At 50.1% G+C, this 26,819-nt stretch overlaps 1 protein-coding gene across 10 annotated transcripts in view; it reads right to left on the bottom strand.

Moving 5' to 3' along the window:
* The window catches only part of MROH1 (maestro heat like repeat family member 1), a 115,784-nt gene that overhangs the window by 51,621 nt on the left and 37,344 nt on the right, over window positions 1-26,819 (bottom strand). For all 10 annotated transcript variants that reach the window (XM_043509859.1, XM_038388451.2, XM_038388452.2 and 7 more), the window contains 12 exons: window positions 24,293-24,371; window positions 19,759-19,872; window positions 18,574-18,647; window positions 17,633-17,752; window positions 10,587-10,697; window positions 6,808-6,952; window positions 6,630-6,670; window positions 5,764-5,905; window positions 4,408-4,460; window positions 3,431-3,538; window positions 2,053-2,172; window positions 612-734 (listed from right to left, as the gene is read on the bottom strand). In XM_043509859.1, coding sequence (XP_043365794.1) covers window positions 612-734; window positions 2,053-2,172; window positions 3,431-3,538; window positions 4,408-4,460; window positions 5,764-5,905; window positions 6,630-6,670; window positions 6,808-6,952; window positions 10,587-10,697; window positions 17,633-17,752; window positions 18,574-18,647; window positions 19,759-19,872; window positions 24,293-24,371 — 1,230 coding nt within the window. The remainder of the gene's footprint in view (window positions 1-611; window positions 735-2,052; window positions 2,173-3,430; window positions 3,539-4,407; window positions 4,461-5,763; window positions 5,906-6,629; window positions 6,671-6,807; window positions 6,953-10,586; window positions 10,698-17,632; window positions 17,753-18,573; window positions 18,648-19,758; window positions 19,873-24,292; window positions 24,372-26,819) is intronic.

Here is a 26,819-nt window from a genome sequence, read left to right as displayed (position 1 = left end):
TCCCTCGGTAGCCGCCACACCGCTCAGGACTTAACAGACATTAACCGGGCCTTGTCAAGGGGGGCAAGCCCAGACCAAGTCCACTCTGCACATCCCTGTGCAGCAGATCCCCCCCCTGCCCCGCCCCGAGACGGGGACAGTGCAAATACATTTGAGGGCAGGCTCTGGCTGCCAGTTCTTGTGCACTACCTAGTCAAGTAGTTCCCCTCTGGGGACGTGCAAGGCTAGGGCCCACACACTGCTCTGAACAGGTAACACACTGGTGTTATTCACCATCCAGCCTCAACCTCTCAGGGAGACTCCCTATTTGGTATATGTAGACACTGAAGCTGTGGCTTCTCCAAGGCCTCCCAGCAAGGACGAGGCAGAGCTGGGCCTGGAGTTCATAGGCGGTCCCAGTTCCCAACCTTCTGCTCATTCCACTCCTCCCTGAAGCCAATGACACTCCTGTGAGAGCCAAGGGGACTGGGCAGCCCCCGTAACATCCCCTTGAGACACAGGGGACTAGGCCTGTTTAGTGAAGAGCTGCTCAGGCGTGGAGATCGGACTGATGGGGCTCTGGAAGCACCTACCCCCCCATCACCCCACTCCAGGTTACTTGGCCCTTTTACCTTGAAGATACTGAACAGTCCCACCGATTTTTTGAAGACATCGGATTTGACAAAGTCTTCTAGTTTGGCCAGGGTTTCGTCCAGGTGATTTATTGCACAGATCCCAAAGCTGGAGGCAAGTCCCTGGAGGACGGGGAGAGAGCTATTAATTCACCAGCCCTGACTGGCCTGTTCAAAACACAATTCTTGATGGTTTAACACCAGGCTTTCAAAGTGTGCTCAGCAGACAATGGGCCTGGCAGCTCGGCAGTTTACGCTCTCCACAGAGCAGCGGCTCAGATATCTTCATATGGGGGCGCAGCCTGTGAAAGGCTCCAGTCTCCGCATGCAGCCAAGCCACTCAGACCAAAGTGGAGTCTCTCATGTAGTCTAAACTACTAGAGGAGTGAAGCTTTGGCCTGCCTAGCAGACCCCAGTGGGTCATGGCACACTTGGCCACCCAGGCTAGCCACAGCTGTCAGTATAAGCAAGCCAGCTATACTATGTTCTCCAGAAGTCACACATGAGTTTAACTTCCCCAGCAGACAGACAGGAGCAAATTCAAGGGAGTCCAAATCTACTGGGAATCAAAAGCAACTTTAGCAGGTTGCCTTCCACATTATAACTCCCCACACCAGGTAGTCCAGCAAGTTGGGCTGAAGCTCCATAAACAGTTTATTAAAAACTGGCCCTTACTGGATCAGAGCCAGTCACCATTAACTTATGTCTGTGCTGCCTTTAAACATGACTAGATGCGGGATAACATTCACCCCGATACATCTGAACAGTGCAAAGTAACGTTATTGGCAGCTTACGATAGCGACGGAGAATCCTGTACCCAGGTGACAGCTCAGAGGAACTTCAGGGAGCCCACGTAATCACCAGGGAAAGAGGCCACCAGAGGCAGGCACCCCAGGGCTGGTTTCCTCTCTCACCCAGAACACTGCAGCACTAGCAGTCAGGCGCTAACATGGTTTAAGGTGTTACTCTGTGACTGACCCATAGAGTGTACCTCTTGGGAGTTCAACCTCTTCCCGCGGTACCCCATATTCCTTGGATCCCCCTGTACTGAGCCAGCCTGTTCCAAACTTTGCTTCTTTATGTAGTCTGGCAAGCACCACTCCGCCCAGACACTAGCTGGAGTGGGTAGGGAGACAGATTTAGGTCTCAAACGAGGCCAAGAGCTAAGAAGGGATCGTTAGTGTGGCACTGGGGAAAGGGTAGGAAGCAGCTTTATCTCCAGGCACATCTGCCTGGCCATTGAGGCTTGGGCCAAACCCAGAGACATGAAGTGGTGGAATAAGCTGGTTATAAAAGTGCCTAGGAGGGCAGAGGGCTGGAGCCTGCACTAGTTTGTCATTCAGTGGGTGTGCGACACACAGAAGGAGGCAGGGCATGTGGTGGGGAAGCCCCCTTCTCACTAGAGAGCATGGTGGTGCTGGCCCACATACTGTCTCCTCACCTCCCTTTCTGCTTCCTCCTGGTACCTGGCTGTTTCAAGCAGCTCTTGAAGCTGCTTTTGCACCACATCCTTGTTCGAACAGACCCTAAGAGCTGTTCCAATGCACTTATACAGGAAGTTCTGGAAGACAAGAAGAAGAGCATTGTGTTCTAGGAACCATAGACCAGCAGAGCCCTTGGGAGAGCAGACATCACCCACGGCCTTCCACTCAGCCTTCAGCTACCCTGCAATGCAAGCCACGGCTCAGGAGATCATGTATTGACCGTACGGCCCAAGCGCACACATTGCTCTGACCCATCTCAGCACCTGAGACTCCAACTGGCCAAAGTTTTACTCTTGCAATAGCATTCACAGGCACAAGGGGATGTGGCCCTGCACAGGGACAGAATATGACAGGACACAATAACCCAGGATTCACTGGCGCAGGAAGGGAAGGCATTGTAGGGTAGGCGTCAGGCAATAAGAAGCAGCAAGCTTAGGCTACAGCAGGGAAGCTGCAAATTAAGTTTTTAACTCAACAGTCCAGACGCTAGAACCAGCTGCTACCACCGCAGCTAGCCCATGGCATGTCTAGCCACTCAGTGCACACTCTAACCCGTGCCTGCCATTCAGCTGCTGCTCTTGGGGGGGGGGGGGGGGGGGGGGGAGAAGAGATGGGCCCACGCACACACAGCTCTCAAAAACACCAAACTCAGCCAGCTCTGCTTCAGCACACGAGTACCACAGCAGAGAGACAACTGTTGCAATTCATTAATACCCCTTGGCAGCTCTGGGCTTCAGCTACCACATGTATGCAGGAGACAAGTCAGCCTCTGCACCCCTCACTTCCACAGCCTCACCTCATGTCTCTCCTCCCATGACAGCTGGGTCTAACATCATTTCTTTCCCAAGCCCTCACCCTTCGTGCTCTTCGCTGCCCAGGAGGGCCAAAACCTTGGTGACCCTCAACACCTCACTGAGGCAGACCCTAAATCCTGCTCTGTTCTTCTCCAAAATATCGCCAAAGCCACCCACTCCTCCCTGGCTGCACCCATGAGACCCTGGCTAGCTCGCGCAAACATGGGCCAATTCACCACAACTAGAGTAACTGAAACATTGGGTGATTCTTTAACTCAGTGGCCCAAATGCCCTTCAGAGGCAGCACACAGCAAAGCACTGCCATAGTGACACCGCTACCGCCACTTCTTCAAAACAGCACCTAGAATCCAAGTCATCCGCTGTATGCGTCAGCTGACCAGGATCAGCCCCAGGTTTCCCCATCCCCTCCAGCTGGGCCTGGCTGTGAGCAGATGCTTCCCTCTGAATGCCAGAGTACCCAACCCCTTTACCCCCACAGCCGCCTCCCCAGGGATACAAGCCCAGGAGGACCACGACAGACCTTCTCGGAGGGAAAGTCGTTGTAGCTGCTCAGCTGCTTGCACATTTCCATGCTGAACTGACAAATCCAGGCGTTGTCAGAAATCGCCTTCAGTGTCTCCCAGAGAAACTGCAGGGGAGAGAAATGGAGAGAATGGATTTCTATTCAGAGCCTCCTGGTGTGCGAGAAGAGAGAGTCTCTGCCTAAGTGCTGGTGCGTTTAAGCCTCTATTTAAAGCTCAGCACCTTGAGTGTCTGAATTCAACACACACCCGGAGATGGAGACTCCCGAGAGGCACCGCTAAGACAGATGTTCAGAGCACTGGGGTGCATACAGGCTCCACTCTGCTGGATGGAAGCAGGGCCCCAGAGGTTAGTGACTGTCATTATCCGAGGCTGGCCCCGCTAACTCTACTCTTCCTCTCAGCTATTTCCTTCCGGCTCTCAGCACGAACACTGGTGCTGCCTTGGAAGGAATCTGACTGAGGAGAACAGTGTGCTGCCTCTTCCCAGAGCAGGAGGAACCCCTGCACTAGTTCCTTGATTGCTCCAGGCCTTATTTTAAACTTTAACAAATCCCCTGTGCACACACTGTTCTGGGATTCGTGCCCTCTGGCCTGCCAGTAAGCCTAGAGATGAGACGGCTTGGGTACTTCCCCTACCAGGCCCTGCCTGAACCCATCAGCAGCTACGCTAATCTGAGCCCTGTCATTTGTCCAAGTCAAGTAGTCTCTTCAGAGCAGTCCGTGGCGACTGGGGACACGTAGCTGCCTCACAGTGGGGGCAGAGGTCCGGGTTCTAGGCCTACAGCCTTGCACACGGCATAAAGGCATGCTCCCTCTGCCACACTAACCCTCAGAGGGGGCACAACGGCCTCTTGAGCAGACACTGTCTCCAAGTGCTCCAGGCTGCATTTGTGATCCCCTGACCCTGCCCCCCATGTGTGTATATCCACACCCCAACAACAGTACAGGCTATTACACCCCTTTGAACACTTACCAAAAGCAGCTTGTCTTCCCACTCCTTTGGGGACAGGGATTTCTCCGTATTTGCTACAAGAAAAACCAGACCATTCGTGTGTGCTGGTTTCAGATCAGCACCCTACAAAGCACAGAGTGCAGCAGGCAGAACAGGGTGTCCCGGGGATCGTGGCGCGAACGCTCCAAACGCAGCCATGGACAAGTTACTAGCTCTCGCAAGGAGGCCGGTGTGTAAATGCAGCGTGGAGAGGAACCCAGTTACCTTTGATTTAACACACAGCTTAAGTGCAATATTTTGGGAGACCTAAATGAAGTCCAGTTATCAGTTACAGTGGCAATAAGGGTCATTAAATCAAGATGCCAACTGAAGAGCTTGCAAAGAACATGAACTTACACCGAAGAACCTCTGCACTTTTTGGCATGGCCAGTCGCACTGCCCCCACCCCACTGGTAGAAGCACTGAGATTTCACTGAAGTGTCCCTAGCCTCTCTTTGCCAGAAGCTGGGAGTGTGTGATGGGATGGATCACTTGATTCCCTGTTCTGTTCATTCCCTCTGGGGCACCTGACATTGGCCACTGTTGGAAGACAGGACACTGGGCTGGATGGACCTTTGGTCTGACCCAGTACAGCCATTAGGTAAGTGGACGGATTAGCTAAATGCAGGAATGCAAAATCCCACAGGAGGCCAGCCACACCTTCGTGTCAGGGTGGCCAACATGAAGGCTGCATCCAATCTGGAGCATCAGGGCAACACCCAAACGGCACGAGCAGCAGCACTAACAGAGGCGTGGCCCACACATTCAGCTCCCAGCATGCAGCGCTCCTTCCAAAGAAAGGAAACGAAACGAGAGTTTGCAGCACCATGTTACAAGGTAGCAACTGACACTATGGGCTGAATTGCAGAACCCTGGCTGCACTTCCTGGCCTTGGCCTTGCAGGAGCAGCGGCGATCAGAGGATATGTATAGCCTTAATTGGCCAAGTGTTTCTCTTCGGTGGTTTTCCAGATTTTGCTCCTCAAAGCTCCACAGGTTTCAAGATGTGCCTGGCTTCCTGATGCTTGGAGGCAGGCTTTTCCAGGACACAGCACTGCAAGTCAGCCCTGCGTGACAGGGCAGGAGGGCTGTCTCCTGGAAGCTGCACATCGAGGCTGCTGTTAGAGGTGGGAGACAGCCAGCCAGAGCAGCTCATGAGTTGCTTACAGTGATCTGCATGGCCTCTTCATGTTTGAATAGTTTCAGTTTAATGATAAGTAGTTCCAGACGGCTGCCCATCCCTGCAGTATCCGAGTGCAACAGTGCACCTCAACAGCAGCCTTTAGATATCACAGGCCTCTGAATAAGACTTTCACTTGTGGCCCCATTAATGCCTTACCTTCCAAGTGCTCTATTAAGGGAGAAATCATCTTATTCCACAGCTGGCCCAGCATGGGATGGATATTAAGGTGCAATACATTCAGCAGACGCAGAGCAGCTGCCCCCCGACCATCCCCTAAATATGGCTGTGAAGAGACAGTCTGGGGGAAATGGGGCAGAAGAGAATTACAGCAGGTGAATTCACAGTTGTGTATATAATTCCTATAAGCACTGGAAGGCTACAGAAAGATGTGGAGGTTAAGTATAGCTTCACTCTCCACCCCCAACCCAGCACAATTGCTTTAGCCATCACGGAAATACCAGCAGCCAGGACACAAGCATGCAGCTGACAGAGGGGAGATGGGATGTTTCGCCAAGGACGTGGGGGTAAATCCTGTTTCTGAGACGTGCTAGGAAGTTCCCAATATCAAAGAGTAGGGGGACCTGATTTTTAAGAAGCTCCTGGGTAACATTTCCAAGAGTGCCCAAGTCCTGTTTTCATAGGCGATTTAGGCACATGGAACCCCAAGTGCCCAAGTCACTTATGAAAATGGGATGTTTCTGAAAGTATTTCCCCTTGTTCACAAAAGGGCCAACATATTTCAGAGAACTCCATCAGGAGAAAGGACCCAGTTGCTGCTCCCTGGATCACAGCACATCCATCTCAGATTACAATGATGAGAAGAGTGGTAAGGCCAGAGGAACAATTATCCAGGGTTTTACAGCACCCCCGGCTTGGAGGCACCAGGACCTGGGTAGTCGGGGGGCACTAGTACCAGGGCAGCCCATTCTCAGCCTGGTCTTCCCACCCCGCTCCAGGGAAGAAAATGCCACCTTCTTTCAGTACACAGAGAACCCAGACAGACCAGCCCTAACCTCACTCACCAGCAGCCTCGCCATTAGAGCGCACGGCGATGGCAGGTTTGCTACAAATACAGAAACAAGTGTCAGATGGGAAACTTGCTCACCTAGAGCCTGAGCACAAGACTAGATGCTCTGGATGCTCAATGCTTCCTGCTGAAGCAGGCAGAGTCTGCCCAGGAGAGCAGCTGCTGATACAAACCATGTGTGTCGTAGTGGATGAGGATGGCATTCTCTCCCTCCTCTTGTTTCTTTGTAGCCAGGTGCATTAGGCTCCTGCAGAGGGGGGTCAGGGCACTGGTGAACTGTATGGGAGTCACAAACTCCAAGAGATACGGCCAGAGAACCTGTGGAGAACGAGTCACTCATGTTTGTCTAGCACAGGAGCGGGCTAACTTTTTGGCCTGAGAGCCGCATCGGGTTTCTGAAATTGCATGGAGGGCCGGTTACGGGAGGCTGTGCCTCCCCAAACAGCCAGGCATGGCCTAGCCCCCGCCCCCATCTGACCCCTCCCCCCCGCTTCTCACCCCCTGATGGCCCCCCTGGGACTCCTGCCCCATCCAACCCTTCTTGTCCCCCTGCCACCCCATCCAACCCCCTCCAAGGATTTTAAAAAAATCCTTATTGAGGTTACAGGGACAAACCATCCTGATGTGTAGAAAGAATAATAAATATGGCAGGCGACCAGCTTGGCTTAACAGTGACATTCTTGCTGATCTTAAACGCAAAAAAAAAGTTTACAAGAAGTGGAAGATTGGACAAATGACCAGGTAAAAGTATAAAAATATTGCTTGGGCATGTAGGAGTGAAATCAAGAAGGCCAAATCACACCTGGAGTTGCAGCTAGCAAGAGATGTTAAGAGTAACAGGAAAGGTTTCTTCAGGTATGTTAGCAACAAGTAGGAAGTCAAGGAAAGTGTGGGCCCCTTACTGAATGGGGGAGGCAACCTAGTGACAGAGGATGTGGAAAAAGCTAATGTACTCCATGCTTTTTTTACCTCTGTTTTCACGAACAAGGTCAGCTCCCAGACTGCTGCACTGGGCAGCACAGTATGGGGAGGAGGTGACCAGCCCTCTGTGGAGAAAGAAGTGGTTCGGGACTATTTAGAAAAGCTGGATGAGCACAAGTCCATAAGGCCGGATGCGCTGCATCCAAGAGTGCTAAAGGAGTTGGCGGATGTGATTGCAGAGCCATTGGCCATTATCTTTGAAAAAACCTTATGGCGATCAGGGGAGCTCCTGGATGACTGGAAAAAGGCTAATGTAGTGCCCATCTTTAAAAAAAAGGGAAGGAGGAGGATCCGGGTAAACTACAGGCCAGTCAGCCTCACCTCAGTCCCTGGAAAAATCATGGAGCAGGTGCTCAAGGAATCAATTCTGAAGCACTTGGAGGAGAGGAAAGTGATCAGGAACAGTCAGCATGGATTCACCAAGGGCAAGTCATGCCTGACTAATCCAATTGCCTTCTACAACGAGATTACTTTCCCCTCATCCATAGAGCCAGTTGTGGAAGCGTTATTCCTTGACTTTAGCAAAGCTTTTGACACTGTGGGAGACTAACTTAAAGAAATATGGGCTGGATGAATGGACTATAAGGTGGATAGAAAGTTGGCTAGATTGTCGGGCTCAACAGGTAGCGATCAATGGCTCCATGTGTAGCTGGCAGCCGGTATCAAGGGGAGTGCCCCAAGGATCAGTCCCAGGGCCGGTTTTATTCAGTATCTTCATTAAATGATCTGGAGGATGGTGTGGGTTGCACCCTCAGAAAGTTTGGAGATGACACTAAACTGGGAGTAGAGGTAGATACGCTGGAGGGTAGGGATAGGATACAGAGGGACCTAGACAAATGAGAGGATTGGGCCAAAAGAAATCTGATGAGGTTCAACAAGGACTAAGTGCAGGACTCTGCACTTGGACAGAAGAATCCCATGCACCGCTACACACTAGGGGCTGAATGGCTCGGCAGCAATTCTGCAGAAAAGGACCTAGGGGTTACAGTGGACGAGAAGCTGGGTATGAGTCAGTGTGTCCTTGTTGCCAAGAAGGCCAATGGCATTTTGGGCTGTATAAATAGGGGCACTGCCAGCAGATCGAGGGACGGGATTGTTCCCCTCTATTTGGCATTGGTGAGGCCTCATCTGGAGTACTGTGTCCAGTTTTGGGCCCCACACTACAAGAAGGATGTGGAAAAATTGGAAAACATCCAGCGGAGGGCAACAAAAATGATTAGGGGACTGGAACACATGACTTTGAGGAGAGGCTGAGGGAACTGGGATTGTTTAGTCTGCAGAAGAGAAGAATGAGGGGGGATTTGATAGCTGTTTTCAACTACCTGAAAGGGGGTTCCAAAGAGGATGGATCTAGACTGTTCAGTGGTAGCAGATGACAGAACAAGGACTAATGGTCTCAAGTTGCAGTGGGGGAGGTTTAGGTTGGATATTAGGAAAAACTTTTTCACTAGGAGGGTGGTGAAACACTGGAATCTGTTACCTAGGGAGGTGATGGAATCTCCATCCTTGGAAGTTTTTAAGGCCCAGCTTGACAAAGCCCTGGCTGGGATGATTTAGTGGGGGATTGGTCCTGCTTTGAGCAGGGGATTGGACTAGATACCTCCTGAGGTCCCTTCCAACCCTGATATTCCATGATTCTAACCACCCCTTCTCCCTGACTGCCCCTGGACCCCTAGCCCCTAACTGCCCCTCACCACCCCATCCAACCCCCCTTCTCCTTCCTGACTGCCCCCCAGGACCCCGCCCCCATTCCCCACCCTCCGATAGCCCCAACCTCCGTCCACCCTCTGAACTCCCCTGCCCTCTATCCAATCCACCCCTGCTCCCTGCCCTGTTACCGTGCTGGTGGAGCGCCAGTGACTGGCAGTGCGGCTGCACCAGGACAGGCAGGCGCGCAGCACAGAGCACCAGGTCAGCTGGGGTCTGCAGCCCCGCTGTCCAGAGCATTGCACCAGTGGTGAGGTGAGTAGAGGCTGCGGTGGAGGGGCGACATCCTCCCGGGCCAGGAGCTCAGGGGCTGGGCAGGATAGTCCCGCAGGCTGGATGTGGCCTGTAGTTTGCCCACCTCTGGTCTAGCACCATTAGTGCTTTACAGGGGAGTGTGATAAGGTCCCTGCCCAAGGCACTGAATCAAAAGGACTCTGATAGCCCCATGAGAAGTGCCTGACCACAGGGATTGGCTGGACGGGAAGGGTAGGGGGGTTTCCATTGAGAGGCACCATCCATGATAGCTCAGTGGTTTGAGCATTGGCTTGCTAAACCCAGGGTTGTGAGTTCAATCCTTGAGGGGGCCATTTGGGGATCGGGGGCAAAAATTGGGGATTGGTCCTGCTTTGAGCAGGGGGTTGGACTAGATGATCTCCTGAGGTCCCTTCCAACCCTGATATTCTATGTCCGTATTTCATGCATGTATTACACCATACACCTATGTTCTATGTCCATGTGGCATCAGAAGTGGAGGAACAACTAACTAACTGTCTGAACATTCCCCTCCTCTGACCCACCAGTGCTCTTTTCAGGAAGGACAGAGCCCTTCAAGTTGGCCGGCACCTTGAACACCTGCTCTGAACCCGGACGCTAATGGACAGCAAGGCCTTCTCATCTTCCACCACTTCACAAACTCACCTGAGACAGTTCCTTGTTCAGAGTTTACAAATCCAGATGCCCTCAGCTTAGAGAAAAGAGCACCTGGACTCTGTCACCGAATGATTTAGTGACTAGCCTATTTGTTCTCTTCTCCGACGAGAGAGCAGGGAGATCTGCGCCTGGCTTTGGAACTGCAGCAGTCTGACTTGCCTAAAAGCAGACCTGACAGCAGATTGTGCAGGCCAAACAGCACCCCCCAGCCAGCTCTTACCCAGTGCATTAACACAGTGGCAATTCCCAACTCAAGCACTTTGTAAAGTAGGCGGTACAGGGTACGAACTGAGTTCAGCCCCAAGCAGGGAGCGACAGTGCTCCACAGACTCACCTCCTCCATCCTGTCGACAGTAGTGCTGATGAGAAAGAGAGTATTGATGCTGATGTTCTGGACGCTGTCGCTAGTTAAGTCATCAGCTTCTGGTGTCTGCTTCCTGGGTTGCTGTAAGGAGCACAGCTGTGATCAGTTCCAGGAGACAGAGGGCAGGCAACAAAGGCCAGCTCCCTCTCCCCTGGGGCTGTACCATCACCCCCTCCCCACACCAACACAGGCTCACATTTTCCAAGCCATCAATATGGCATGCTCAGCAGACGGCAGCGTTACCCTGGGATCACGACAGGCCTCTGCCTTCCCCGCCCCATGCTATTTTGACTCCTTGCACATCAGTCACTTGTCTCTGGAAGGAGCTGCAGGCTGCCCTCCTGCCAGATTGCACCCATTTTACTGATGGGGAAGGAAGCACTGAGTGTATGGCCTTTTTGTTTATTTGTAAGCATCTGTGTGTTGGATATAAATAGATATTCAGGCCTGTCTGTAAAGACCTGTACTCTAAAGAATTTAGGTGTATTCTTATCACTTGACTAGTTCTAGAGGTACAAAAGAAAAAAAATAAAAAAAGTCACTGTCTGTGGGTGTAAGGGTCTTCTCTCCCTGTGACAATCTGAGGCCCTGTGCTTAGGCTAAGGCCCTTGGCTAAGCAACAGAGGCAGCCATAAGCTGGGAAGCGACCGGTCACCACCTCACATTGAAAGAAGGTGCTATGGGGCTGTTAGGATACAATCCTGTTCTGATAACGCTTATCGCCTCCAGAGACAGGGAAGTGCCTAGAAGATGTAAAAGGAAACTTAGTTTGACAGCATCCTGCCTGGCAAGAACTCACTTATCCATAGCTGGGATGTGAAATCCTCACTTCTCTATTGTTTTGTCATTATAGTTCCCACTTTGCCATTGTTTGTCTGTATAATCTCTGTCTGGTTCTGTGATTGTTTCTGTCTGCTGTATAATTAATTTTGCTGGTTGTAAACTAATTAACGTGGTGGGATACAATTGGTTACATAATCATGTTACAATACGTTAGGATTGTTAGTTAAATTTCAGGAAAATGATTGGTTAAGGTATAGCTAAGCAGAACACATTTTACTATATAATCTGCAGTCAATCAGGAAGCGAGGGGCAGGGGGATGGGAACAGGGACACAGGTAAGGCTCTGTGGTGTCAGAGCTGGGAAGGGGGACACAAAGGAAGGAAACTGGAATCATGCTTGCTGGAAGTTCACCCTAACAAACATCGAATTGTTTGCACCTTTGGACTTCGGGTATTGTTGCTCTCTGTTCATGCGAGAAGGACCAGGGAAGGAAGTGGGTGAAGGAAGAAGCCCCCTAACATCTTGGTGCCGTGACTCAGATGCATCGCATCGAATAGGTGAGTGGCAGCCTGCAAGTCCCCCTCCCCAACAGTCCATGCAGCTGCTTGGAGGGGGTATAGCGAACTCTCGTGATGGTAGTTGCGGGTTCTGGCAAGCCAGGGTAAAGGATTTTTTGGATAAATGGATAAGGAAGAACCAGGACCCATACCAGGTGCTGGGGTCAACCTGGGATGAGATGAAAAGGAAATGAAGGAAGTGTTAGGGGATCCAGAGGGATGGGGGGTGGCTGAGGAGCCCACCCTCCTTGATATATGGGTAGTGGAAGAAGGTCCCTGCCCATGGGGACTGAATGCTTTCCAGGGAAAGGAGGCACTGCAGTCAACTTGTGAGAGGTTTGAAATAAGGGCAGCATTATGGGAAGCTGCCAGGAATCTTTCAAAGTTTGGTGCTGCTTCAGCAAGGGCTGCTAAATGGTTGTAAATTAGTTAGGGGTGGTTAAACATGATTTGGCACATCAGGGTTTAGAGTCCAAAGCAGAGTTCAACAGACCACCTTTAGAGATGGAGCTGGGACTTAGTCCTGCGGGAGTGGAGGGGGGAGAAGTTTCAAAGTGCAAAATGGCAGGGTTTGCAGGAGCAGGCAACAACCCCCCACTCTTCTCCCAGAGCCAGAATGAGAACCTGGGGGTAAGGGTTCCCAACTGTTTCAAGCCAGGGAGCCTACTCTTGGCTCAGAGCTAACTATGTCCTTTTTTTTTTGTCCTCCTCCCTTTTCTCAGTTTACTTAATTCGCTGCTGGTAGCCTATACTTTAAACTGACCTGACAGGCTTAATTGGTTTCTTTCCATCTCTTCCCCCTGCCTTTCCAAACTTTTGTTTTTCTGAAGTTTTAATGGAGGGTACTTTGGATACTTATGAGATTTTGGGGGGGTTTTTTGGACAAAAGTATGAGGGAGGTCTGCTGTATTCCACTGGAATTTTTTTTTTTTGAGTAAAAGATCCATGGGCATCTACGGAGACAAATGTTTTACTGCCTCTTTGAACAGTCTCAAGGTAAAGACAGCACAGATTAAGGCAGCTGTGTGGCAATAATTGTACTTGATGGCTGAGTTGTTACAGACAAATTGCACTACCTTAAAGAACTAAATGTAGGAGTAAGTAAGTGAGTGAAAAGTTAGATATATCTTTTGCAGAAATTGATAATATAGGATTTGGAGGAAAGTAAACATTTGGGAGTTGTGGAAATGGTGAAAGGTAACTCTTGTGAAAATGTTAAGAGCAACAGTTGTGGTGTTACAAGAAGAAAGTTTTTGTTCAATGATCAAACCCAGTTATATAAATGTAACTGGATGTGCAACTCTGTGCAGTCACATTGGATGGAAGCTTGGTAATTAAATTATCCAAGGGGGTGAGGTAGAGTGGCTACTAGCACCACTAGGCTTCTGTCCCAGAAGCCTTTCCAGCTATTCTGAGCCCTTTTCCCACAGAAAGGGTCTATAAGGGACTGCTGCAGGCAGCAGGCAGAGAGAATCTGATCAAAATTATTTGACTATTGGGTAATGTAATCAAAATCACTAAAGGATGTAAGGGGTTTCTATTGGAACTTAACTTGGCTGCCCCTGGTTGTGTCTAGTTGTACAAGATGGAAGTGTAATCGGGGTACAGTTGTGTAAAAAAGTAATCACCGTGCAAGGGACGTTAGGCAAAAGAATTTTGTGTGCGCACGCACGGGACAAAGAAAAGGAAAAGGGGAGGAATGATGGGAACACTGAGCCTTGGGGTGGCTCTGGGAGGATCAGACTGTCGCTTTGGTAGGTGTGCATAAAAACTCTGGGCATGGGGGATGCAGTTATACCTTGCGTAAAATTAATATGGCTAATATAATGTTGTGGAGGTTAAACTATGGAAGGAATGTGCATTTTCCCAGGACATGTGCAGTGTATATTGGAGAAGGGGTTTAAACAAACAAAAAAAAAAACACGCAAAACAAAATATGGTACTTAATTAAAATCCTATTAGGGCTCCAAAAAGAGCCACAATAGGTTGTGCTTTCTTTTTCAGATGTGTGTGTGTTTTGGAGCAGGAGATGAAAGTGAAAATAATCAGAACTCTGGTGGAAGTGGAATGTGTCCCTTTTAAGACAGTCTGAGTTGTTAATAGCTTTGGATCCAAAAGCAAACCAGAAAGCCTCTGGTGTAAATAGGTTTCAGAATAGCAGCCGTTTTAGTCTATCTGCAAAAAGAAAAGGAGGACTTGTGGCACCTTAGAGACTAAAATTCGCGAGCTACAGCTCACTTCATGAAAGCTTATGCTCAAATAAATTTGTTAGTCTCTAAAATGCCACAAGTATTCCTTTTCTTGAAGCTACTAGAAGACTCAGATTATGGCCCTCCAGGAAAGGGAGGTGAAAACAAACAAGTCAAGCTTGAAAATAAGGGGAACAGGTTAACCCTAAATTAGGGGGGTGGGTGGGTGTGCGCGCGCGCGCGCGCGCACAGTGCTAAAATCTAAAGCTGTCTCTCAGCTATTACCTGAGAATAAACTTAAAGCTTGGTACAGCAGAGAAACTATTGCAAACCTGGTCTGTTATACAAGAGGGGAAACTGAGGTACACCACCTCATGAATGACCAGTGAGTGGGGTAATTCACTAGCATGATTATATAACAAAATAAAGGACAGCCTAGAGGCAATTCTTCTGTTTTTCCTGCAATTAGCAAGATGATTTGTAAAAGGAAGTGGTATTATTTTTAAGCAATAATCTGTCCCCACTGGGGGGGGTGGAAATTGTTTTTGTTTTTCCAGACACTCTACAAGCAAGCTGGTGCCCGTGGAAGAATAACCCACAATACCCCAGATTTACGTTTTGTGTTGTTTTTCTGTGGTGTTTGTCTTGTTGCTAGCATTGTTGTGTTTCAATGAACAAAAAACCTAATGACATGGGTGGGGGATGGCTTCAAAAGGCTAACCTTGGTGTGTGTGTGGGGGGGGGCGGGAAGAGATGCGTATGGGAATGCAAAATGCTCAACTCTGAGGCCAGCACCTGTGTAATAGCTACCAAATGGCAACTAAAGTGGTCCCCACAAGCCCTATGGGAATAATAAGGGGAGGAGCTCACTGGAAATCAATGGAGGGGTGTGTAAAATAGCGTAAATCAAGAGAAGATGTTTGGATGTGCCCTTCTCCTATGACTATGGAGGAGCAGGATCAATGGCCTATGGCAAGGGGTAGACAATTGAGTGTACTGTGTATGAGGGGTTTTGGTGGGAATGTACATATTACTAGGGGCACAGTTACACCAGCCCATAACCAAACTACACCCATCTACACGCTGCTATCTGGACTTTGGTGCACAAATGGATCTGTAAATCTTATTGCTGTAAATAATCAAACCAGGGCATACGGCCTGATTCCATACCAAGTGGTTAAGCTGGTTTGGACAATATCCCATTTCACTGTGAACATTCAATGGACTTATGATATGGACAAAAGCATGCAACAAGCTGCCCCTGCAGGTTTTGCAACTGGACACAATAAGATCTTGACCCTGTCGAAGGAGGAGAGGTAGTGTTTTGGTGGTGGCCAGGATGTTGGACCATACCTCAGTGGTCAGAACTCTCGGTGTTGCTGTAAATTATCATAGCAGCTGCTGTATTCTTAACAGTACGTGTGTGTTATGTTGCATATGGAAATGATTAAGGGGGACAACCCCCTAGAAAACAGCCACTAATTATAACCTATAAGTAATGTAGTAAGCTCTCCACACCCCTACAGTGTACTAGACAACCCGGACCCAACCTTCTCGGGCCCACTGTAATGGGAAGTCTGGAACACTAATTGGAATAGGTGTGGTATGCCCATACGAGAGAAGGTGCAGGGCACTATACTACACAAGGGGCAGTGGGACAAATGGAATATTGACACCTTCCACCTTGATGCCTGGCCCTGTCAGGAAATGTGTCACCATACGTCCTATGCTTTTCCAGGGATACCTGGACAGGAGATCCCAAAAAGGGGGTGTGTGTGGAGTGTTAAGATATAGATATTCAGGCCACTGTGAATCTTGGGTGCCAGTCTTGACACCTTTGGCTTTCCCAGATGCAAGCGCTCCCCATTTCAACCGATGCCTTGGGGCTGTAGGCAGCCAGCCTGGCACCATGTCTCAAGTGGACACTTGAGAATTTGGGCCCAGATGACTAGGGCCAGGAGCCCATGAGAGGCAGGCAAGGTCTAACCCTGGCCTTTTAGCTGGGTGCTCAAGCTTTCCCCCCCAGCTTTTGGCTACAAGCTAAGGAGGGGATCATCAGTTGCCAAGACCCCCACCCCTGCTTCCCCTGCCAGTCTACCTCAGTTATTCTCTTTTCCTGTGGAAGGAGTTGGGGAGGAGCCCATGGGGAAGGAGGAGGGAGGAAGTTCCAGCAACTGTGAAGCAAGATGCTTCAGCCTGTGAGCGAGGGACTGTGTGAGGGTGAAGACCAAAGAAACCAGAGAGGACTGGCAGGGACAGAGTTCGGGGGTAGAAGAATAATGTGCGGGTGGAGAACAGACAGATGGGGGAGGGGCAGGTGCAGCGGATTGGGACCACATCTAGAAACGTGCCAGCTTCTCAGGCTCTCGACACCACCAAAGTGGGCAGCTCGGTGGTGCAAGCAGCAATAGAAACCCGGTTTCCAGACTCCCAGGCCTGCCTGCAGAGCTCCACAGTCCAGTCTGCGGCCACTCTTCTCTTTAGCAGAGAGGTGTCACCAGTGGAGAGGAGAGGTCCCTGCCAGGCTAGGCCACCATCTTCAGCCAACTGGGCTGGCCACACTTTGCTGGACTTGGATCTCCACAGCCCCACCTCCGCTCCCAAGGCAAGAGCGGCTGCCATCTGCTCCATCTCATGCACCTTTGGTTTGGCCACTGAGCTCCTGGCCCAGTCTCTTTGGCCATTCGTATCACCCCTGGGCAGGGGGGCCATAGACCTCCCACTTTTTGAAGCGTAGAGCCCAGCTGGGGAGCCCGGGCAGTGGTGGGAACCGCGTGGACCCAGACAGGAGCCCCCGGCCCTGCCCCTGCCCCCTGGGCTCTCCACCTGGCCCAGGGCAGGTGGAGGCTCTGCAACTCCATGCTTACCCTGACATGGTGGGGCCTCTGAGCTGCAGCCCGGCATGATAAGAGCAGGAAGCTGTAGGAGCCACAGCATGGACCCTCTATTTGTCCTGGGTGGGAGTCTAGGGGGTGGGGGGACAGGCTGGGGGCTGCTGTCCTCAGCCCCACCCTCACCGTGGACAGGTGGAGGGTCCACCACAGCTCCCCACAGTTGCCTGAGCAGCTTTTACCATGGTCAGGCTGTGGCTCTGAGCTGGGTCGAGGAGAGCTGTGAGGAGTGGGTCCCTCCACCTGCCCTGTTCTGGCTTGAGGGGGTAGGTGTGGGGGGGGGGGGGGAAGAGAAGGAGTGGAGACAGTGCCTGGGGGGGTGCCTGTGGCCCCCACCCCCACCACTTTTGGGAAGGCTCCAGTGTCCTTGATGTGCTGGCTAGAATTAAAGCCAAGATTTGCTCTCACATGGACCCAAGAAACCACACAGGCCCTGCTGAGAGAGCCTACTGCTGCCAGGCTGGACAAATGAACTTTACACCCAGGCCAGCAGCCCGAGGGCACAGAGCCAGTCCCCACAGAGAGTCACGTGCCCCGATCCAGAAGGGCAAGGCAAGCGTAATCGTAAGAACTGGCTGTATCATGGCAGTTTTACCGTGTCAGGAGGAAGGGCACACTGGTGGATGATGTACTCGATCATGACTTCCCCGCCTGCCTGTTCCAGATAACCATGGTGAGCCATCGCGCTGATCACCTGGACCACAGCCCGTTTCACCTAGAGGAACAGAGGGTGAGCAGTAAACTCCACAGTGGCAGCTCCTTGAGCAAAGCAGAGGCCAGTACCCTCCTTGGCTGGAGCAGGCAGGGATGAGTAATCGTCCTTGACCTCCGCCCCATCTCTTCATGCACCGAGTAGAGGATCAGTGATCAAGATGGAAGCAACCAGGATCCCTGGTGCCCATCTGTTGCAGGAAAGGCCTACACGAATGCAAGCCAGCTGCTGGCTATGCTGCCATACACACCAGAGGGGATTCTTAAGCCATCTCCCAAGGCTGCACTAGTCACTGCTCTTGTGGCCAGGCATTTAGATTGAAAACCAAACTCTGGTGCTTTGCAAGCAGAACCACACCCTGCAGAGCTGGATTAGCTACAGGAGCTCTTCTCACATCCAGGGCTTGAGAGAGACGGGGCAGGGAGCTGCCCCCAGCCAGCTAGGGTCTAAACCAGACACCTCCCTTTGCTGCACTGACAAAGGGAAGGGGGACAGAGGACAAGGATCACAACAGCTGGTCATGAGAGAGGCTTATTGTAATCCTTAGTCTTAAAAGAGGAACCCACTGGAGAGGTCAGCATGGGAGTCATGAGTGCTCAGGAGAGGTGGTGACCTCAGAGGACCAAGGAAGCATGTTTCAGGCATAGGGGCTAGTCTGAGAAGAGGGGCAGAGCTACAGGGAGCCCCCAGGTGAGCTGCGCTGGTACAGCGTGGGGCACCTGCAGAGTGCCACAGGGCCCTGAAGGGGAGCCAAGTCCCAGAAAAGCCCAATTCACCACATGACCAGCTGGGAGTTAAGGACAGACGAGGGAGTTTCCAGTTACCTTATTACTGTTGTCCTGCAGAGGAAGTTTCATAGAAGAAAGAATAAAGGGCTTTTTAATCTCCATCTGAGAGGCTGGAAGAGAGAACAAAGGCTCAGCAATTCATCCCTACCCAGACTGACAGGATCACAAGGCCTGGCCCCAGAGAGCATCCAGCACTGACCACCCTCAATGGCCAGATGTGTGCTTTTCTCCGTTCCCCTTTTGGGAGGGCCATTGAGTGGGAAAGATGCTTGTTTTCCACCTAACAAGCAACTGGATACAAAGCCAGTTCCCTGCAGTCTCCATGCTGATTCTTCACACTGAGCAGGAGTGGAATCCAGAGGCCAAGAGGGTTGGGGCAGCATTGTGCCAGCAGAAAGTCCAAGCGAACATTTAGCAACTCCACCCAGACTAGCTAACAGTTACACGCCTTGGCTTTGGGAAGGGGGCAGCTCTACTCCAAGAGGCATGGATGAGGCCAGAGCCGGCTTGCCATCCGGCACCAGGAGGACATTCCCATGTGGTGGAAGTGGAGATCCCCCATTAGCAAACACAGCAATAAAGGGTTGAGTTGGCCTGAGGCATTTTGGCTACTAAGGGAAAGGCTTTGTGTAGCTAATTACCCTAGGCCAGTCTGCTCAGAGGAAGCATCTGGATTACTCACAAGCTGCCCACCTGCCTGGGGGCTCCCAGGACTAAGGATCCCTGGCTCCCTCCACCCCCCCCCCCATAAGAGAGCACCATTTCCTCAGTGTTGTCTGCCCACAATGGGCTGGGAGCAAGGAACAGATCTTAAATCCCAAGCCACGTCCTGCAGGGTGGCCCCAAGGTTCCTGCTTTGTGATGCTCTACAGTGGGTAACAGTGGTGTGCATTCTAAATCACAATTTTGGCATAAGGGCTTGTCTGGGGCACAAAGCCGTGAAGGATGTTTGTCTAAGAGACATGCTAGGAAGTTCTCTGGCCTGCACTATACAGAGAGACGGACTAGATGATCAGAAGCTCTCCTTTTGCCCCAAAAGGGCCACGACCAAGGAGTCAGGGACTGTCTGCCAGAACGAGGTCAGTCCTCTGAAATACCAGCCCCCAGGTCTAGCTACCCAAGCACATGGCCTAGCACCGAGCAGGAATTCCCACCTGGGTGCTGGCACCCTGCATGGATATGACAGGGCCGCTGGAGGGAGCTGGTCCCTTTGGTACTTACGGGCACAGTTGATGATTTGCCTCATGATGATCAGCGTCCCAACACGTATCCTCTCGTTGTGGTTCTCCAGCTTTGGGAGCAGGAAGCCAAGCAAGCGATCAGGAAATGTACAGGCTGCAGAAGAACAAGGCCACCATTATGGACACTCTTCGCTCAGGGCCAGCCAGCAGAAAGGCCTCAGGCCAAACACGGCTGGCAGTCACCTTAGTCCGACAGGCCTGCAGCCCAGAGACTACAGGTCCCAGGAGGCAGTGCTGCCTCTGGGCATGAGCCAGGGGTATTCTCCTCAATTTGGTTGGCTGCATGCTGGGACAGGCCCCTCCGCAACTAAAGGCTGTGGCTTTGCAGTCTGTATTTCAAAAGCCATTAGAATACCCTCTATTTCCGCTCTCTTGGCTCACATAGCCAGTACTCCAGTGGAAGCTGTCTGCTGATCTGTGCAATGCTTCTGCAGTATTTTCAGCCTGTCTCCCCCACTAGTTATGCATCTTGGCGACCTTTGCTGAACGTTCAGCAGAGTTGTCCACAAGTCGACATGCACATCCTCTGCTTCCCAAACCACCAAGCGAGCTGGTAGTTTAGAACCCAGGACTGTGCAGGAGGAGGTCAGGTTACACCTTCCAACATCTAACACCTTGCATTTATCACGGATGCGTTGCCTGATTTCAGGCTCAGTCCCAGGAGACCCAGCTGAAGCACGGTGCATTGGTGCAAGTCAGGTTTCAGAGTAGCAGCCATGTTAGTCCTTATTCGCAAGAAAGAAAAGGAGGACTTGTGGCACCTTAGAGACTAAAATTTATTTGAGCATAAGCTTTTGTGAGCTACAGCTCACTTCATCGGATGCATTCAGTGGAAAATACAGTGGGGAGATTTATATACATAGAGAACAAGAAACAATGGGTGTTACCATACACACGGTAACCAGAGTGATCACTTAAGATGAGCTATTACCAGTGGGGGGGTGGAGGGAGGAAGGAAGAAAACAAACCTTTTGTAGTGATGATCAAGGTGGGCCATTTCCAGCAGTTGACAAGAACTTCTGAGGAATAATGGGGGGGCGGGGGGAGAATAAGAAGGGGAAATAGTTTTACTTTGTGTAATGACCCATCCACTCCCAGTCTCTATTCAAGCCTAAATTAATTCCAATTCAGCAGTCTCTCATTGGAGTCTGTTTTTGAAGTTTTTTGTTGAATAGCCACTCTTAGGTCAGTAATTGAGTGACCAGAGATCACAAGTAGAGTAGCAAGTAGAATGGGGGCATTAGGGGACGAGAAGACACCACTGACTTCCTGAGGAAACTACAATCCATCGGTGATCTTCCTGAAAACACCCTCCTGGCCACTATGGATGTAGAAGCCCTCTACACCAACATTTCACACAAAGATGGACTACAAGCCGTCAGGAACAGTATCCCCGATAATGTCACGGCAAACCTGGTGGCTGAACTTTGTGACTTTGTCCTCACCCATAACTATTTCACATTTGGGGACAATGTATACCTTCAAATCAGCGGCACTGCGATGGGTACCCGCATGGCCCCACAGTATGCCAACATTTTTATGGCTGCCTTAGAACAACGCTTCCTCAGCTCTCGTCCCCTAATGCTCCTACTCTACTTGCACTACATTGATGACATCTTCATCTGGACCCGTGGAAAAGAAGCCCTTGAGGAATTCCACCAGGATTTCAACAATTTCCATCCCACCATCAACCTCAGCCTGGACCAGTCCACACAAGAGATCCACTTCCTGGACACTACAGTGCTAATACACAATGGTCACAACCACCACCCTATACCGGAAACCTACTGACTGCTATTCCTACCTACATGCCTCCAGCTTTACCCAGACCGCACCACACGATCCATTGTCTACAGCTAAGCTCTACGATACAACCGCATTTGCTCCAACCCCTCAGACAGAGACAAACACCTACAAGATCTCTATCAAGCATTCTTACAACTACAATACCCCCCTGCTGAAGAAAAGAAACAGATTGACAGAGCCAGAAGAGTACCCAGAAGTCACCTACTACAGAACAAGCCCAACGAAGAAAATAACAGAACGCCACTAGCCATCACCTTCAGCGTCCAACTAAAACCTCTCCAATGCATCATCAAGGATCTACAACCTATCCTGAAGGACGACCCATCACTCTCACAGATCTTGGGAGACAGGCCAGTCCTTGCTTACAGGCAGCCCCCCAACCTGAAGCAAACACACACCAGCAACCACACACCACACAGCAGAACCACCAACCCAGGAACCTATCCTTGCAACAAAGCCCATTGCCAACTCTGTCCACATATGTATTCAGGGGACACCATCATAGGGCCTAATCACATCAGCCACACTATCAGAGGCTCGTTCACCTGCACATCTACCAATGTGATATATGCCATCATGTGCCAGCAATGCCCCTCTGCCAGGTACATTGGTCAAACTGGACAGTCTCTATGTAAAAGAATAAATGGACACAAGTCAGACATCAAGAATTATAACATTCAAAAACCAGTCGGAGAACACTTCAATCTCTCTGGTCACTCGATTACAGATCTAAGAGTGGCTATTTTTCAACAAAAAAAACTTCAAAAAACAGACTCCAACGAGAGACTGCTGAATTGGAATTAATTTGCAAACTGGATACAATTAACTTCGGCTTGAATAGAGACTGGGAGTGGATGGGTCATTACACAAGTAAAACTAATTTCCCCATGTTATTCCCCCCTCCCCCCCACTGTTCCTCAGACATTCTTTTCAACTGCTGGAAATGGCCCACCTTGATCATCACTACAGAAGGTTTTCTTCCTTCCTACCCCCCGCCCCCTCCTGCTGGTAGTTGATCACCTTAAGTGAACACCCATTGTTTCATGTTCTCTGTGTATATAAATCTCCCCACTGTATTTTCCACTGAATGCATCCGATGAAGTGAGCTGTAGCTCACGAAAGATTATGCTCAAATAAATTTGTTAGTCTCTAAGGTGCCACAAGTCCTCCTCTTTTTTTTTTTGGCATAAGTCAAACATGTCATAAGAAAAAGGAATCAGAACTATTCTAGACATCTCAGAACTAGTGTTGCTACTTTGCATAAAACCAGTTGAAAGAGCTGCTCTGCTGTAAGGCTTTCAAGCACAAGTGCCAACAATAGAGGAAAGTCATCTGACTGTGACTAGGCAGATGTCTGGCAGGATCCTAATCAAAACTACTGCTGCTTTAGTGGCAATTCCACAAGCTTCATTTAAAAGAATGAATCATTCTAAAGGGAAGCTTGCCAGAGCTGGGGGCTACAGGACTCAGTCTGTAAAGGCTCCCACGTACAGGAGGCAGGGCTACAGCAGTGCTAGAAATCACACCAGGGCTCTGTTTTATGTAGGACTCTAGTTGCCAGAGACATAATTCAACTAGCTCAGTCCTTCCACAGAGCTTTCATCCAGAGGCTAGCTGACAACCTGTGCGCTGCACATCAGAGTGGAGTTCTGCTCTGAGGGGCTCCTGGAACCCTGCCACCTACTCTGGCTGCTGCCATCCGCTGCTCTAAGCAAAGAGGGTAAAGCAAAACCGTCAGGGTACATACAAAGCCAGTCTCTGTCCCAGTTATCCCTTCCAGCGTACACGGCTAAGCTAGAGGGCCAACTGGCATATGCTGCATTACTAGCCTCTATTTGTCTAAAGAGGCAGCAGAATCATCTGACATTACTCTGCTAAATGGCCCTTAGGAACTTGAGCAGTGAAACCAGATGCCTTCGGAGAGTGATGAATTCATAGATATTCATAGAATATCAGGGTTGAAAGGGACCTCAGGAGTTATCTAGTCCAACCCCCTGCTCAAAGCAGGACCAATCCCCAATTTTTGCCCTGGATCCCTATATGGCACTCTCAAGGATTGAACTCACAACCCTGTGTTTAGCAGGCCAGTGCTCAAGCCACTGAGCTATCACTACAGAGGTTGGAATCCTCAGCTGCTGTGGCATGTCTCAGGGATGCAAACTTTCATACTCGAGCCAAGTCAGTCCAAGGCCAAGTTTTAAATGGCCAGATCTCAGCAAACACCTCAGTTAAGCAAGTGGTGCCCTGTAATCTGCCTGCTTTTGGCACAGTCTCCACACGGACGTGAGCAATTGCTTTCACCAAGCCTGAAGCCAGGTGGGACAGTTGGAACAAGAACCTGGTCAGTCTGTCTGTCCCATTTCCCCCTCCCAGAACTGAAGTCTGCCAAACCCAACTGGACACCCAGACAAGGAGAGAAACTGGTTTTCTGCCTTCCCCCTGATGCAGCCAGATCTCCTGGCACATTCAAGAAGGCTTGAGCTCCATCTGAGACTGGCTCAGAGGGGGGGGTCAGGAAAACCCCTCTCTCACAAATGCTGAACACGGACCACGAGAGTTTGCTGTTATGATCGGCACCTCCACAGGGAGGCAGAGAATCTCCGCAGATTTCAAACCCACACACAATGCCGTAGACAGGCAGGAGGTAAGTCACAGCAAGAGTCCATAGGGGACTCGGCCTTCACCCCTCAGCCCCCTGCAGCCCTTACCAAGGACAGTGAAGCATCGAAGGACCTCGTTGTGGTTCTTTAAACTCAGGGGGAAAGAGGACTCCACTGGAGCACAAATCTGTTGGGGGAAAAGAGTCAAATCAATGAGAGCTGGGCAGCTCCTGGCATTCAGCCCCATACCAAACTCTTTCAGCAGGCACCAAAATCAACATTCGCTGGCACCGAATCCACGCTCACAGCTGGACACGGCCAATGGAAGAGCCCAGCATTTCGCAATCCTGGAATCCATGCTATATGCTGCGTGTGATGCTCCCAGAGCACTTTAAACATTTGATCACTGCGAAGTAGCCTGAAGAGGCTGCGTGCACCTGCTAGCACAGACCTTAGCACTCTTCAGTCATTCAGTGCTAGCACAGTGCATAGGTTCCACGGACAAGGCTCATTTGACAAGCTGGGGTGGTGGAAAGGCGTGTGCAGTGGCCTTGGCATATGGGATCAGCTAGCTTGTGGGTCTGTTTTTTTGGAGCTGCTATACATTTCCATTTCATGCATAGTTTAACAAGATCAGACAAGATCTATTTCCTTTGCAAGTCATTGCAGACTCCCTTCTTTTAGATACTAAAAATTGCTCTTTGCTGACTGCTCTAATATGCAGTTTATCTGGGGACCCCCTCCGCATCTGCTCCATCTCCAGCTTGCAGACAGGACATATTTCTTATTGGTAACCGAAGCAAGCTGCTTATCGTCTGTACTTGTGCCAGAAAGATCCTTGCTGTTCAGGTCTTTTTGGCCGATACTGATTTTTAACCAATACAGTTATGCAGTAGTGACTCCACTCCTGATCCTAAGAACAAGCTCTTGTGAGCAGCCATGCTGGGTCAGACCAATGGTCTATCTAACCCAGTATCCAGTCCTGTGTGGTGCCAGGTGCCCCAGAGGGAATGAATAGAGCAGGTAATCAAGTGATCCCTCCCGTCATCCACTCCCAGCTTCTGGCAAACAGAGGATGGACACTCAGAGCACGTGTTACACCCCTGCCCATCCTGGCTAATAGCCATTGATAGAACTAGATAGGTCCTGTCCTCCAGGAACTTTTTTTTTTTTTTTTTAAAACCCTGTTATCGTTTTGGCCTTCACAATATCCCCAGTAACGACTTCCACAGCTTGACTGTGCATTGTGTGAAGAAATACTTTATTTTGTTTTAAGCCTGCTGTCTGTTAATTTCATTGGGTGACCCCTAATTCTTGTGTTATGAGAAGTAAATAACACTTCCTTATTTGCAGTAGACCTCAATCATGTCCCCCCCTTGCTCATCTCTTTTCCAAGCTGAAAAGTCCCCATCTTATTAATCTCTTCATACAGCAGCTGTTCCATATCCCTAATAATTTGATGCCCTTCTCTGTCCCTTTTCCAATTCCAATAGATCTTTTTTGAGATGAGGAAACCACATCTGCACGCAGTATTCAAGAAGTGGTTGTACCATGGATTTATACAGAGGCAATAGGATCTCTTCTGTCTTATTATCTATCCCTTTCTTGATGATTCCCAACATTCTATTCATTTTTTGACAGCTGCTGCCCATTGAGTGAATGTTTTCAGAGAACTATCCACAATGACTCAGATCTCTTTCCTGAGTCACAACAGCTAATTTAGACCCCATCATTTTATATGTATAGTTGTACATAGAGTACTATTTCATCATCATACAGTCTGCACAGGATTGGCATCCATTACCTTATAGTCTTATTTTGTCTTTGTGTTAAAAAAAAAAAAAAAAAAAAAACACAACTTTTTAACACAGTTCTCACCACCTTCAGTTCCTCTGCCACAGCCACAGGTCTACTGTCTGACTAAGGCACTTAAAAATACCAGTTTTATCAGACGTGCTCGTGCAGCTAGTGTTAGACGTGTGTGTTTATCATTTTAACAGTACTTGTTTATCAGTGTGACGGGCTCTCCTATCAGAAACTCCAGCTGGGAGAGTGGGGAGAAAGGAGCCTGGGCAAAGCAGTAGTGGAGGAAGGGCACAAGTCAATGCCTTGCATATTGCCCATCCCCCAGCCATGTGAAGCCCAGGGCTCCTGATCTTTCGGGCCCCAAAGGGAAACAAAATTAAATATTAGCTTAAAAATACATTAACGTGATTTAAAAGGGTGCCACCCCATAGATGGAGGCCATCTGATCAAGGGGGATCGACTCCCTCCCCCACATATGGTTTGGCGAATGGAGTCAGCAGCCATAGACTGAAGAGGAATGTGGGGTTATCCCTCAGCTCCTGTAGATTCAGGCACCCATAGCCAAAAGTGGGCTGGGGAACAGGACATCCCAGCAGTGCCTAATCCTTAAAGTGGGCCTTCCCCAAGTGTTGTCCCACAAACAAATCACAAGTCAGCCCCCAGACATCCTGGGGGGGCCACACGGAAAGGCTGAGTGCACCCCCTCTGACAACCGAGCAAAAGCAGCTCTAGGGATTCACTGAAGTTTCTGCTTTTGACTCAGTGACCAGGCCTGGAGTTAGAGTAAGTCTGTGCAAGTGGCTGAATTCAAACCCAGAATCACAGTTCT

Source organism: Dermochelys coriacea, chromosome 2 (assembly GCF_009764565.3).
Source record: "Dermochelys coriacea isolate rDerCor1 chromosome 2, rDerCor1.pri.v4, whole genome shotgun sequence".
Lineage (NCBI taxonomy): Eukaryota > Metazoa > Chordata > Testudines > Dermochelyidae > Dermochelys > Dermochelys coriacea.
Note: the sequence above shows the minus strand (reverse complement) of the source record. Positions and strands in the feature narration are given on the sequence as shown.